The sequence below is a fragment of the Bactrocera oleae genome, chromosome 2 (genome assembly GCF_042242935.1).
Source record: "Bactrocera oleae isolate idBacOlea1 chromosome 2, idBacOlea1, whole genome shotgun sequence".
Taxonomy (NCBI): domain Eukaryota; kingdom Metazoa; phylum Arthropoda; class Insecta; order Diptera; family Tephritidae; genus Bactrocera; species Bactrocera oleae.
Genome location: NC_091536.1, coordinates 6,710,801 through 6,725,160, shown reverse-complemented (window position 1 = coordinate 6,725,160; position 14,360 = coordinate 6,710,801). Strand labels below are relative to the sequence as shown.

The 14,360-nt window shown below is 35.6% G+C and overlaps 4 protein-coding genes across 4 annotated transcripts; 2 read left to right on the top strand and 2 right to left on the bottom strand.

Moving 5' to 3' along the window:
- Positions 1-118: 118 nt before the first annotated feature.
- Positions 119-1,851, top strand: aurA (aurora A). The gene is made up of 2 exons (XM_070108013.1): positions 119-357; positions 415-1,851. The coding sequence occupies exons 1-2, from the start codon at positions 256-258 to the stop codon at positions 1,675-1,677; spliced, it is 1,365 nt and encodes a 454-aa protein (XP_069964114.1). The 5' UTR covers positions 119-255; the 3' UTR covers positions 1,678-1,851.
- A 198-nt stretch (positions 1,852-2,049) lies between these two features.
- Positions 2,050-10,401, bottom strand: Mat89Ba (nucleolar protein 6 Mat89Ba). The gene is made up of 8 exons (XM_014230082.3): positions 10,270-10,401; positions 8,909-10,187; positions 7,931-8,219; positions 7,745-7,855; positions 7,008-7,684; positions 6,379-6,936; positions 5,915-6,315; positions 2,050-5,068 (listed from the first exon to the last, which is right to left on the bottom strand). The coding sequence occupies exons 1-8, from the start codon at positions 10,300-10,302 to the stop codon at positions 4,499-4,501; spliced, it is 3,918 nt and encodes a 1,305-aa protein (XP_014085557.3). The 5' UTR covers positions 10,303-10,401; the 3' UTR covers positions 2,050-4,498.
- Mst89B lies at positions 2,300-4,418 on the top strand. The gene is made up of 4 exons (XM_014230083.3): positions 2,300-2,594; positions 2,663-2,764; positions 3,659-4,005; positions 4,100-4,418. The coding sequence occupies exons 1-4, from the start codon at positions 2,528-2,530 to the stop codon at positions 4,328-4,330; spliced, it is 747 nt and encodes a 248-aa protein (XP_014085558.2). The 5' UTR covers positions 2,300-2,527; the 3' UTR covers positions 4,331-4,418.
- A 350-nt stretch (positions 10,402-10,751) lies between the features above and the next one.
- On the bottom strand, positions 10,752-14,137 carry sip3 (septin interacting protein 3). Its single transcript, XM_070107963.1, has 6 exons — positions 13,625-14,137; positions 13,469-13,525; positions 13,225-13,413; positions 12,282-12,787; positions 11,636-12,206; positions 10,752-11,575 (listed from the first exon to the last, which is right to left on the bottom strand). Exons 1-6 carry the CDS (start codon positions 13,748-13,750, stop codon positions 11,012-11,014), a joined length of 2,013 nt encoding a protein of 670 aa, XP_069964064.1. The 5' UTR covers positions 13,751-14,137; the 3' UTR covers positions 10,752-11,011.
- Positions 14,138-14,360: the final 223 nt, after the last annotated feature.

The window sequence follows — 14,360 nt, the reverse complement described above, 5'->3', positions numbered from 1 at the left end:
TTAAGTTCTAACCGATTTTATATAAATTTTGAGATATGGCCACGTTATTGAACAGCTTTATCGACAGAATGACTTGATGTCTAAATGCAATTGCCACTTTTACCAATACTAATAAGTTTTCAAAAAGGGCTGTTATACGCACATTGCATTTTCAAACGGCATTTTTGCTACAAAATTGTTTCTTGTAAAGAATAATTTCTAAATATAAGAATAACTGCAATAATAAAAAAAAATTAGTTGAAAAGAAAGACGAAAATGTATAGAAAGCCAATTAGTGGTTTAAATGGCAAAGAGAACCATTTGCAGGCACTAAAACCACTTCCGCCACCACCGCAGAAACAGCATAATACGAAAAATGTAAGTTATTAAAATGTTTATAATAAGAATCGAGTGTTGAAACTATATTAATTATAGACCTTGAACGAAAATATGAAAGGCGTATCTCCAATAGCTATGCCAAGACCAATGCCCTCTAATAGAACTGGAAATTTGATAGCAGGTCTACCTGCTTCAAGATCAACTCAAGTTGCATCTACAGCTGTGACACATAAGAAATTATTAACAAACAACAATTCTGTTCGCACGATAACAGGACCTCTGGTCTTATCGACCACGAAACCCATAAGCCAACAAGCAGTTGCACCTACAGCTACAGCATCCATGACAAAACCTAACGCTTCTGCCGCCTCAAAATCATCTAGTAGCAAGGTTGCAATCAATCAAACTAAATCAGAAAAAGAGAAATCCAATTTCGAACCAAAAGCAAACTCAACAGAAGTACCACCGAAAACAGTGGCGAAAGTAGAAGACAAAGATTCAAAAGATGAATTAAATAAGGCTGAAAACGATAAGACTGATGAGTGTACCAAAAAGGAAAAGAAATCGTGGTCATTGAGTAATTTCGATATTGGAAGGCCGCTTGGACGAGGCAAATTTGGTAATGTATATCTTGCGCGCGAAAAAGAATCCAAATTTGTTGTTGCACTCAAAGTGTTATTTAAAAAGCAGATACACGAGTCAAACGTAGAACATCAAGTAAGGCGGGAAATTGAAATACAATCACATTTGAGACACCCACATATACTGCGTTTATACGGCTATTTCCACGATGATGCACGCATTTATCTTATATTAGAATATGCGCCCAAGGGAACACTTTTCAAAGAATTACAATCACAGCCATTGAAACGTTTTAACGAACCGACCTCAGCAATTTATATACGTTCTCTAGCATCAGCATTGCAATATCTACATGAGCGTGATGTTATACATCGCGATATCAAGCCGGAAAATTTATTGTTGGGACATAAAGGTGATTTGAAAATAGCAGATTTTGGATGGTCAGTGCACGAACCGAACTCCATGCGCACAACATTATGCGGCACACTTGATTATTTGCCACCTGAAATGGTGCAAGGCAAGCCACATACTAAAAATGTAGATCTTTGGAGCTTAGGAGTACTATGTTACGAATTGATTGTGGGTCGTGCGCCATTCCTTGCTACTGACTATGACGAGACATATAAAAAAATCATTAAAGTTGATTACAAATTACCGGAGTTTGTTTCACGGGCAGCAGCACATTTTATTTCCAAGCTTCTGGTGTTAAATCCCCAACAACGACTTCCGCTGGATCAAGTATTTCTACATCCTTGGGTTGCCGCACACATTAAATAACAACTATACATACGACTTAAATCAATTCTTCATCATTATTTATTTTATTTTACATATACATATAACGAAAGGATAGCCTAGTATGTTAATTGGAAAAAGATATGGAAATATAAAAGTTGCGTACTCTAAGAAAATATTCAAAAACAAATTATAAGACGTCTGCGTATATTTTTTGTATCATATATACATATGTGTGAACGTGTGTATATAGAATGTTTAACTTTATAGAAAACAGTTTTTATTCCAACACTAAGCGCTATCCTCTCTTTATTCCATGTTACTAGCGCTATTTTTAACTTCTGTATTGCAACATTGTGCACTTTTTAGTTTCGCATTTTAATTCGTGTAGTGATTTTGATATTTAGTAGTTCGTTTTTTTTTTTTTTTTTAATTTGGAGCTGATTTATTTTTTTACATATATATATGGATTTATGACAAGGCATACGACACCATTTAAACGGCATGCATTTATTAAATTAAATCTATTGTTAAAATTGTCTTTTTAAATCTAAAAATAAATTTTGCATTTAAAGCTAAAAATGTTAAAAAATTTTAATGTGTCTTATTAGTTTGGCTATATATAAAAGCATTTGAAAATTTCAACAATTTCAAAATTTTTGGCTGGAAACATTCACACTCAACTTAGTGGGTGTGGTAAAAGTACTCAGAAGTCAAAAACTTCACACACTATTCAGCAGCTCAAATTTGCATTTCAATGCTTTTCAAAAATTAATTTAAAAAAATATATCTTAATACGGAACTAAGGGAGCTATTACAGAAATTCAAAATTCTATCAAATAACTGCTTTGGATTACAATCTGGCTAATAATTTCCTAGTATAAAGTTAACAATGAATCCAGATCCAACTGTACGAAAAGTCGTACAAGTGGCGGAGCAAGTACAACAGCCTTTGCATGGTAAATATGTGCATCTTACGTATACTTTCATTTCGAATACAACTTTTTAAAAATCCCGATATCTGTAGTGCCCGTGGTCGTCGGCAACGAATGTTTTATAATCACACAGCAGGATATTCGAAGAATTGAGGATTCTCGACTATATTCTTACAATAAATTGAATGCAAAAGGTGAGTTAAATACATCTCTATACTATATATGATGTATTTTATATTATATTACTACACTTTAGCTAGATGTTTGATTGAGTTTGAATTTTAACGATACAAATGTTCCTATCGGAATTAAATAAGATAGGCATTTCACTTCACACTTAGGCGTCAGGCGTTTGAATTAACGTAGAGCTGCGTTAGATGGATACTCTTAGAAGTTTACAAAATATAATAGTTTCAGATACAAAATAGATACGATAAAAATATTTAATATACCTCTGCAATGGGAGCGTGAAACTATGTCGAACATAAATAATCCGAAAAAACATAAAATAGCAATGCCAAAAGTAGATATTTTTCGTTTTGGTTTTATTTTGCATTTCTCTTTGGCTCATCTCAACATATAGAAAGTGATGCCAAATCTTGTTCTGGCATGTACTTATTAACACCGATCCGCTGCTTTATATTCTGCCAATGTCCGTTATTTCAGCAATATTGCTAAAAAGCAATTAGCGAATATTTAAACTGATACAACAACAACGACTAATGGCTGACAAATAATTAACTTATATGATACTAGAAGCTTGAGGGAGCCATCCCATTGAAACCTCACATTTTCTGAGATTCAGACTAGCAGCAAGATGAATGGTAAAGGTACCATTCAATTTGGGTCAAAATATTGTTACAACAACAATATACAAATATTTCGTTGCGTTTTGCCGAAATGAACAGTATGTTCCTACCGATAGATATGAATAAAAAAAAATTAGAGGCACGTTTTTTAGATACTAACCTTTGAACTAAAACCTCAAAGGCTCAGCATTAAAAATTATAGAACGTTTATATTTATTTAATTTTTTTTATAACTAATAATTGCGATGTGGCTAATTATGTTCCCATAATTAAACTCAGGCGAAGTAATACCAATGGATACCACGGACTCCTATGTAAATGGGCGTGATGCTTTGCTGGCCTGTATCCGTCAGCCAACACAATTTCAGCAGAATGCGTCTATTAATCCATTGAATATAGGAATATTGTCGGATCTAGTCGCACGTGCTTGCAATATAACTGCAGCAATGCAGCAGCAGCAACAGCAACAACAGGCTACACAAATGGCATTGACAATGCCCGATTTACTGGCATACAACCGGCCACAATGTATACAAAGTGCAGGCTATACACCGGTTGCAGCAACGCTACAGCAACAGTTGGATTGGTCGAAGGCTTGCGACACGATGCCGACACAAGCATCCATGGTAGGATTTGTTCTTTAGAATGATCTTTTATTATATTTTATATAATTTTTTGTATAAGCAGGCTAAACATATTATTATTTACTTAATTTTTTAGCATCCACTGCATCATACTTTGGCCACATCGACCACGGAGATTGCGCGAACCCAGTGCGTTCCCCAAACACCCTCTACGAAAAGTCATTGTTGCACACGCGGTTGCAACACCATGGATATTGACGTCAGCTTATCATCGAATACGCAAGCTCCTACCACCACACGTTCGGCGACTTGTTTGTGCGCACGTCAACAGGCGAAACAACGTAAAATGACACAGTTTCGACTTTAATTTCGTTGAATCAGATTTGTGAATAATTAAATGAAAACTGTTGGCGTGGTTTTTTTCGTCGTACGATCTCATTTATGTAACTGTTTAACATTTTTTTTTTATCTTTTGTTGGAAATTTTATTTAGTTTATGTTTCTACTGTTTGGGTAATATTTAATTTAAAAAAAATTTAATGTTTTTTGCTTGTCGCAACAACGGAAATTAACGACTTTTTCGTTTTCAATATTTTTGTCTTTCCTTTTTTGTTGATCTTCGACTTTGTCGCCAAGCCGTTTATTTTTAAACTTTTCGCTGACTTATTTTTCAATACATTTTTTTTAACATTCTTCTCCATATCTTTCGATTGTTTTTTCAACTTTTTGGTCAGTACTTCTATAATGGACCCCTCTGCCTGGGAATTGGAAAAGTAGCGTTTCTCTCCTTTTTTGTGCTGAAAATGCTCAGTGCTAGTTGTGTTAGTTTTCTCACTAATGGTAGGCAGCGTACTACGTGAAGCAGTCAACACTTCGTCAACTGTACCGATCCTTAGATACATATCTTTTAGTATAAATTTCAAATCCTCAATTAGGATTTCTTTTTTAACAAAGACTTTGCTACTATTTTCACTGCTTAATGCACAACCATTCATTTCGTTCACTTTGAAATCTCTTTCGATAGATATATCAGGCTTCCAGATTACCGCTATTTCCTTGCCACCATGGGGATTGTAGAAGAAAGCGGCGAATTCCGAATATGCCTCCTGTTGAAATAAAACATAAAACAAATTTTTAGATTTGCCTTTCAAATCGAATTAAAGGTTAACAGAGACATAGTTAAAAATAACCAAAACAACACAACAATTTCTTCGGAGATTTTACTGTTGTCTTGAACAATAATCCCTGCAAGAAGCTTTTCTTAAATAAAAAAGTTTTTTAGACAAGGGCTGGATTTTGATCGTTCAATTGGTATGGGAGCAATATGCTATAGTGGTCCGTTGCTTTGAACAATAAGCCATGCCAAATTTCGTGAAGATATCTCTTAAAAACCAAAAAACGTTTTCATACAAGAACATGATTTTGATCATTCAGTTTGTATGGCAGCTATATGCTATAGTGGTTCGATATCGGCAGTTCCGACGTTCAGCTTTTTGGGGAGAAAAGGACGTGCGCAAAGTTTTAGATCGATATCTCTTAAAGCGACTAGTTTGCTTATATAGAGTACACACACGGATATGGCTAGATCGACTCAGCTCGTCATGCTGATCATTTTCATATATTTTATAGGGTCGCCAACGTTTTCTTCTGGGTGTTACAAACTTCGTGGCAAACTTCATATATCCTGTTCGAGGTAGTAATAATAATAGCTTCGTCAAACTGTCTCAGTCATTTCTTTCAAGTTTTTTGTGCATTTATTGTTTCCTAGGTTCTATATAATGCTTGAGATTTTTTCTTAACAATTTATAAATTCGGTGCCTCTTCTTTTTTAACAATGCTTTATAACCTTGTAAAATTTTAGGTTATCTGATACTATGACAGTAACAAAATAAACTCCCTAAAATGTGTATGTATCCAATCAGTACGTTATGTATTTATATTTATGTACATACCCGAAGCTTTTCCATGGTGTTTTGCAAAAAATTGCTATCTGCTAAGGGCAGGCGCCAATTTGGTCTCGTACGCACCGTAAATGATGAACCAAACTCATGCGCCCATGAGTTAGACACCAAATCTGGTTTCAATTGGATTACGAAATCGTAACCGTTATTAGGCGCTATGAAAATTTGGCCAGGTTTTATAAAAGGTTTAGTTGAGAGCAACGCGCTTTCAATTATATCCAAAGCATGTCGCGCCAATAGCGTAACACGGGCCAGTACATTTATGTTCGGTTTACACGCTGAAGTCCACAAATTACCTAAATGATTTTGATCGAACGAGGTAGCTATACAAAGTGGCGGGAATGTATCACGTTCTGTGCTAAAGCGATGCTCCAAATCAGCTACAGCATTTTCTAATAAAAACATGAAAAACTAATTAATAATCAAATTAAATAATTTCCAATGTAATAACAAACCATCCATTGCATTATTAAAGTTCAATAAGAACAAGTCGTTGCGCCAATCAGTGGCCGCCAGCAATTGCAGAAATCTTATGAAACCAGTTTGGGGCGAACTGGGATTTTTTTGTGCAGGTGTTCTTAGAAATTGTGCGGCAATTAACAATTCAGTACATACTTCTGGCCAGAGACCATCATCTAGGAATTGTGTACACAGCCAACGTTTGGCGATCATTACTGTGCCGCCGAAACTGTTATGTAACTGATATAAGGCATGTAGCGCACCCGTCACTTTAGGCAGAATATAATGTCGTTTCTCTAAGGCCACGCTGGCCTCACAATCCACATATTGTGTTAATCCTCGTTCACTTTTCTCCTTCTTTAATAGTGCCACCTCTTTGGGATGTGCCATTTCGATAGCAAAACAATAGCCCTGTTTGAGTACTAAAAGGCCATCGTAAGTTACTTTAGTTTTAAGTTTATATTTTTCGCGCAACAATTCAGCTATTTGTATGTAAAAAGCCATTTTGAGTGCACGTAAGGCACCTAACTCACTAGGCCATTTACCACTCTGACCTGAAATATGTAAATATGAATAGTATTAGTGTAATATAGCAAAAAAAAAAAGGATTTTAAAATAATATTACCTAATTGTATAACACCACGTTGAACTTGCATAGTATACATTTGTTCACCAATCATGCGCGCTTGTGGTAGAATTGGCACAGGTTCACTGTAACGAAACACGGGCGATATGCCAGCAATGGAGACAATTTCGAGCGGAAGTTCATTCAACGCATGTAGCTTGCGTGCCAAATCGTCAAAACAACGTATTACATTGAGTGAAGTGTCCTCTGCATCGACATCTTGGTCTACCTTATACTTTTCAGGCATTTTATCCGTACGGAAAATCGGTGTCAAACGGTAGGAAATATCTAATTCACCAGCAATATATTCGAAATCTGTATTTTCTAATTGAAAATGATGTTGTAATAGATGAGTAACGATTGAACGTACAACCAAACGTCGCTTCCACAGATTGTCGCTAGTTGCAGCCCACACCACCGATTCGGTAATACTACCGTCTTGAAAGCGTCGTAATTGCGCTTTGTCACCCCAAAATTTGCGAAATTCGTTAGCACCTTCAGCTATGGTTTCGGGGCCTTTGTCCAAGACTTCAAACGCTTTCTCAGGATTCAGGATAATGCCGAGATGACAGTAACGCGCGCAATCAGGCGGGGTTTTTGTGCAACTCCAAGCATCAACTGCCTTTTCGATCGGTAGTAAAGCGCGTACACGTTCACCGAGTCCTTTACTAAGGAGGCTATAGATAAAATTTAAATATATTAAATAGAATATAAACAAATATTTGTATATTAATTACCCAACTACGACCTTCAACAGTACAGGATATGCGTAGCCAGCGAAATTGTACTTATCCGCAGGTTTGACATGCATTTCTAAGATTTGCTCGACAATATCCTTTTTGTTTATTCTGCAATATGAATAAGATAATAATTGAATGTGTTATTTCAAATTATTAATAATAAATATTCATTAAGTTTATTACTTGAGTATATTGTCGAACTGGCTGTAGAGTGGAATTTTCGTCATAAACAGCATGTGAAAGCTATTTATTTTCATGTCGTTTAACATTTCAACCGCTAATTTAGCTTCTAGACGCACACGACGATAAATCTCTGAACTTAGATTTGCGGCGATGTTAAAAAAGCCGGTAACATCTACGAAGACCACGTCGTAGTATGTATGGAATTGCTCCAAAGTAGGTTGGTTGGCAAGATCTGTCGAGTTATCGGACAGCGAAATACCTTTGCCATCCTCATCCCAAGCACTGTATGCTATAAATGCAAATATATTTTTAAAACAAGAAAAAATGTTAACTTCGGCTGCACCGAAGCTATAATAGCCTTCACAGGTGCATTTTTTATAATATTATATAAGGGTATTAAAAAGATCTATGTCTTAATTTAAATTGGTCAGTTTGTATTGCAGCTATATGTTATGTTCGTTCGATCTGAGCGGTTATTTTTGAGATTAAAGCGATGCCTTGGATAATAATTTATGCCGCTACAACAACAACAACATAGTAATTTATGCGCAATTTCGTGAAGATACCTTGTCAAATAAAAAAGTTTTTCATACAAGGACTTGAGTTTGTATAGCAGCTAAATGATAAAGTGGTACGATGCGAACAATTTGATCGGAGAACTTATCTTTGGTTTGGAAAATATTCCATGTCCCGTCAAATATAAAATTTACCATACAAGATGATTTGGATCGTTCGGCTATATACTATAGTAGTCAGATATCAACAGAGCAAAAGGAAAAGGACGTGTGGGGTTGAGAGGCTAGTTGACGGAGATACAGACAGACAAACGGACATGGCTAAATCGACTCAACTCGTGATAATTTATATATATACTTTATAAGGTCTCCGACGATTTGAAGACATCGTAGCAAACGTAGTATACCCTGCTCAGGGTATAACTATATCAATACTATTAAGTACGTGCATTTTAATACATACCTAATTGATTCCAAACTGTACGTGCCACCTGGTAGCTGCTCATGTTCATATGTAATTTGCGTTGTTTGTAAAGATACGCTATAAACATGGCTAGCAAATGTGATGAAAATCCATTGAAACCCACATCGAATTCACGCTGCCGTAACCAAACCTTCAGCAAAACTAAGCCTTCTTGAAAATTCTTGCGCTCATCAAAAATGCCATGCAGTAATTGTTGATTTCTCTGCATAGTGAGATCGAATAATACTCCAGCATTGTAGTTTGGCGTAGCCAGTGGAATGGATTCTTCAGTATCATCACCGAAAATGCTGGCGCGCACATTATTATTCCATGGTACGAAACGGTTTAGCTTGAAAGCGCTCTCTTCCACTGTTACAAATAGGCGGATACTAAGCTTATTTGCAATATTCATTTTCACATTGTCATCGGTTAATGGTGTGGGCGTGATTTCCAATATCGGTTTAAGTGGATTGTTATTATAGTAATTAAATTTCATTTTATTTGTTGTTAGTTCGTTACCGAATACGCGACTGTTGAGCAATTTATTTGCAATGTAAGTTAAATAATATGCACGCTTTTGGTCATATATTAAATTAAGATAATTCTCTTTCTGAAAACACTCTTCCGGCATTAGAATACTGATATCAGCATTTAATTTGGGACCGAGTAATGAGTGCGTAGCGGCTGCACCTATAAGGTATGGCGATACTTTAGGTTTGATGAATTGAAATTGAAAGACTTTTTGTTGTTCCACATGCAAATTATGGAGCGAAATAGGAAATTTAATTTGACATTTCTTCAACCACTCCTGATTGTTCATATCCTCTTTCTCCGATTGATTTTGTAGTTCGTTTAGAAATTGCTTAAAACGTTCCAGCCAATTATTGACATAGTTGGTGTACTTGTCCTTAATTTTTACTTCCGCTAACATTTCCTTCACTTGTAATCTAAACAGATTCGAATGGAATAGATTACGTGTTTCTTTCAGCTGATTAATTTCCTCAAGCGTTGGTGGTTTCACTTTTTCACCATTTGGTTTTTTTAACTTTACTTGGCTAGCATTACTACCATATGTGTTGAGGGCAACTTTTGACTTGTCATGTGGCGTTGAGTTCTTTCGCGCATTTTTTGGAATCTTTTCAGATGGTTTACTGCCTTCGTTCTGTTCCGGGGAACCATTATCATTGTCATTATCTCCAATATCAGACAGATTTTGATTCGAATCCTCATCACTGGTGCCATTTTCAATCATGGAGTCCTCTGCATCATCATTATACAGCTATGTTAGTAAACATTGAGTTTATAAATAATAGTTTGTTTTAAATTCTTCTAAATTATTTTGAAAATATGATTTACACTACCTCCTTTCCTAATTTTCTTTTATTTTTCGCCATATTTAATGTTTTTAACTTCTTGCGCTGCTATAAAAAAATATTCCGGTTACACGTGCGATTCACTAATAGCGTGTGAAGCTGGGCATAGCAGTTGTCAAAAACCATATGTTTTCATTCGCTTATAAATTTATTTTCTCAACATTACCCCGCAACGGTAAGTACATTGAAGTTAAAAAATCTGGCACAAAAATGTAAAAGTAGCTATCTGCTTTCACCACAGCAGTTGTAGCATATCCACCACATCGTTTGATTCTTCTAACATAAACCCACCACGTAATTGGAACAGTGGCACATTTAAAATCAGCAGACCTAAAAATTGGATATATCTCGATAGGACGTATATTATTAATGGGAATAAATTTAGTCAATATTTCTCTATTTATTTTGTCTAGTGAATGTAATTGGTTGAAAAATTTACTACACACAAATATTTATATACAAGATAAAAATTAAACAGTACAAATTGAGTTTTCATTTATTTATGTATGTAAGTATATATTATTATTTTTTTATTTATATATTATTAAATACAGTTCAGCTCATGATTTCTCCATTCTTTGCTTCTATCATAACTTCAACATAATTTCCGTCTTTTTATATATGGGTTTTCTTTTTGAACAGCAATTACTTTTTTCCACCCTTTAATTTCCAAATACAATAAAAATCTTGAAAAACAAAACTTAAACAACATAAAGCTAAAAGTCCTTCTCTAATCGCTCGAAGTATTTTCAGAAGTTGTTGTTGGCGTTGATAATTTGCTGATTTCTTCAAGGAATTTTAAACGTCGTTTTCTCAGTTCACTGAGCTCGGCATTCTCAGGTTGTTCAGCTGTAATGCTGGTAGTTTTGTCATCAGTACATTTTTCAATACCCGGCGTATGCACTGAAGATGATGCTGATACTTGTGTTGCACCACTACTCTGCGTAACACCATATTCATGTTCTTCACCGCCTATATCTTCAATTGTCACATCACCATGTTTTTGCAATGGAGGATGTGATGAGCTTTCTGTAAAAACTGTTGATTTCGCTACTGATGCAACATTACTGGTACCAGGTACATGCAACTGACTTTCAGCAAGCGCTGCAACAGCAGCCGCTGATGTACTGGGTTCTTCGTTTGTATTATTTAAAGTAGTATTGGTGGTGTTGTTCGAAAACGCTACAGTTTCGGTTGGAAATGGTGCTGTAGTTTGCAATCGCGCAGTAATTATTTGGTAGTTATTCATTAATATTCCTGCAGCATTCAGCATCAATTCAATATTACGTAGCAGCTAAACCAATTAGAAAAATATTTACTAAAGTTGCGTGTAAGATTTTATACAACTACATACCTTGATACGTTCTTCAACATTACGGCGTTCATTTCCTTCTAATAATTTTAATTCTTCATCGCTCAAGGTACTTAGATCCGATGGCATAGGTGGTGGTGGTACAGCATATGGGGCAATAAATGGGAATGGAGGCGGTATCATGAATGGTGGAGGCAACGGCAAAGTTGGGAAATTGGATGGTGCTGCTGTCGTAGAAATCGACGGCAACCCACCAGGCAAATTACTTGTACCGACATTGGCCATGCCAATGTTTTCAAACAACCCTGGGATACCTGCAGCATTGGGTGGTGCTGCTCCGTCAACTCGTGGCATCTCAGCACCGTTTGCCTGATTTGGTATGGGAGCAGCAGCAGCAGTAGGCGTAGCAGCAGCTGCAGCACCCTGGCCCGCAGCTCCACCACCCACTACTTCGTCTGCTCTTGGAATCGCAGTAGAGTTGGCATTAGGTGTTCGTAATATATTTAGACGACATGTTGGGCAGGTTTGTTGACGTTGAAACCACGAACGTAAACAAGTGGTATGGAAAATATGACCGCAAGGCAACTTTTTTGAGTGGTTTATCATGTCTTCTCTGCAAATTTATTTTATTAATTTCGTTTTTTATTTTACTCAAGTATTAATAAATTCATTTTAACATTTTACTTACCTGCAGATTATACATATGTTATCTGAAAGTCGTAGTTCTTCAGGAGTAGCGTCAGGATAAAGTGTGTTCATATTTCGTATAGCGCGTCTTGACATAATGACATCGATAAGTGCTTTCTTGAAATTTCTTATCGTAAAGAACATTGGGCGAAATACAAACATCGGTAATGCGTATATTTTGGCCATTATAAACACGAACAATACATAGAGAATTACTTTGATCAAGCCAATCACCAATTCGGTGTACAGCAAAAATACGGCTTTATTTTCCCATGGTACATCGGTTCGCATTTCAGCAGCATGTAGCACATATTTGATGGCTGTACTCGCAACTACAGTTAGCAATATTGCATATTCAAAGCCAAAAACTAACTGCACTGTTGGTCCACGAACTAGAGTGGAATTATAGGCGTGCATAAGCAAAAAGTAATCTAAAATGCCCAATACTCCGAGAAGACTTGCTACGCGTATATGAAATAGCCAACCAAGTACAGGTGATCGCTCCATCTGCAAAGCAAAAATTTCATAAACACTTTTAATTACAATTATAAACAATGCAACGAATCTATAATACCCATCACAGGTACATTTCTTATAGCATATAAGATATTTTTATCTTGATTTTGATCGGTTGTTGTTGGTGACTGCCGTGGAACGTATTTTGATCAGTCAGTTTATGTGACAGCTTTAAGCTGTAGTGGTCCGATATAGACGGTTCCGAAAAATGAGCAGAACAAAATTTCAGATAGACATCTCAAAAACTGACGGACTAATTTACATATGTATATACAGACAGACAGACATGGCTAAATTGACTAAGATTATCATGCTGACCATTTATATATATATATATATATATATATATATCGGGTCTTCGACGTTTCCTTCTGAGAGTTACAAACTTATATATCCTGATCAGGCTAAAAAATTATTGCAAAACTTACAAAGTCAACGCGTTCTTCCGCCAACCAATGGAATGATTTCAAAAACAATAAAACTGTAAATAGTGCTACAAAGCGCGGATTGAAGTCATCGCGGAATACAGTGAATGCAAGGCATGTTTCTGTAAGGGCATACCAAAATCGCTCCAATAGATGTTCAAACTCAGCTGCTCGTAATGTGCCCAGAAATATCTAGAGAAAGATTATCAAAATTGTAAATTAAAAATAAAGTATATATGTAACTAACCTTGCGCAATAACTTTCCAAACATGAAAACTATAACGAAAAACTGTATATAAATAACCTGAAAAAATAAAAAAAGGTGTATAAAACTGTTCGTATTTTTTAAAAGTTGACATTTTTACAATAAAAATACACACGGCTGTGTATTTATGATACATACGGCCATAGATGCATTGGATTTGGTGATGTACACAACCGCAGGATAAAATTGCTTCTTCTGGTAGTAGGCGTTCCCGATGACGATGCTAGTCAACGCCAGACATACGGACGAAAGTAATATTTGCATGTTGTCGTTGTTGATAGCACGCACAGCCAATAGGCTGATTGACTCCAGAAATATATTAATTTTGAATTACGCTAGCAGAATTTTCGATTTACTACAATATTAAAGATCACAAGCATCCAACAACTAGATAGAATGGGAAATACCACACTCGTCAAATAAAAATAAATACAAAACTAGCCAACTGTATGTACAAAATTTGGCAAGTCTCGTTCGAAAAAAAATTGCAATATTAGCACTATATTTTTTTTAGTTTTCTGAAATTAGTAATTCCGAATTTTTGGACCTTTCCGCTGTTTTACAGAACAATCCTTTTCCGATATTTCATCGAGACACGTAGTTTTTTCCGCTTTTCGTTTTTCTTTCGTTTTAGAGTATATAGGAAATGTCAAATTCGAATCGGATTCTGTAATGGTTGCCACGATTATGTTTACTGGTGGATTTTTCCACTATTGACATTATATGTGTGATATACGCAGCATCAGCTGTTTTGTTAGATCAATGCATTTGCTAGATTGTTTACCCCGAAAATTATATCTTTTCGATCTAGTTTATAACAATGTACAAATTTCACTGGTCAAGTAGATCTAAAGGTTTTTTATAATTTTATTTC

Excerpts from the sequence above, each read along its gene's own strand:
- aurA (XM_070108013.1), top strand. The coding sequence starts at position 256 with ATGTATAGAAAGCCAATTAGTGGTTTAAATGGCAAAGAGAACCATTTG. Across the intron at positions 358-414 it reads AACAGCATAATACGAAAAAT|ACCTTGAACGAAAATATGAA; the intron begins GTAAGTTATTAA and ends TATTAATTATAG.
- Mst89B (XM_014230083.3), top strand. The coding sequence starts at position 2,528 with ATGAATCCAGATCCAACTGTACGAAAAGTCGTACAAGTGGCGGAGCAA. Across the intron at positions 2,765-3,658 it reads CAATAAATTGAATGCAAAAG|GCGAAGTAATACCAATGGAT; the intron begins GTGAGTTAAATA and ends AATTAAACTCAG. Across the intron at positions 4,006-4,099 it reads TGCCGACACAAGCATCCATG|CATCCACTGCATCATACTTT; the intron begins GTAGGATTTGTT and ends TTAATTTTTTAG.
- Mat89Ba (XM_014230082.3), bottom strand. The coding sequence starts at position 10,302 with ATGGCGAAAAATAAAAGAAAATTAGGAAAGGAG. Across the intron at positions 10,188-10,269 it reads AAAGAAAATTAGGAAAGGAG|CTGTATAATGATGATGCAGA; the intron begins GTAGTGTAAATC and ends TTACTAACATAG. Across the intron at positions 7,685-7,744 it reads CTGTTGAAGGTCGTAGTTGG|CCTCCTTAGTAAAGGACTCG; the intron begins GTAATTAATATA and ends TTTTATCTATAG.
- sip3 (XM_070107963.1), bottom strand. The coding sequence starts at position 13,750 with ATGCAAATATTACTTTCGTCCGTATGTCTGGCGTTGACTAGCATCGTC. Across the intron at positions 13,526-13,624 it reads AATCCAATGCATCTATGGCC|GTTATTTATATACAGTTTTT; the intron begins GTATGTATCATA and ends TTATTTTTTCAG. Across the intron at positions 13,414-13,468 it reads TTGGAAAGTTATTGCGCAAG|ATATTTCTGGGCACATTACG; the intron begins GTTAGTTACATA and ends ATCTTTCTCTAG.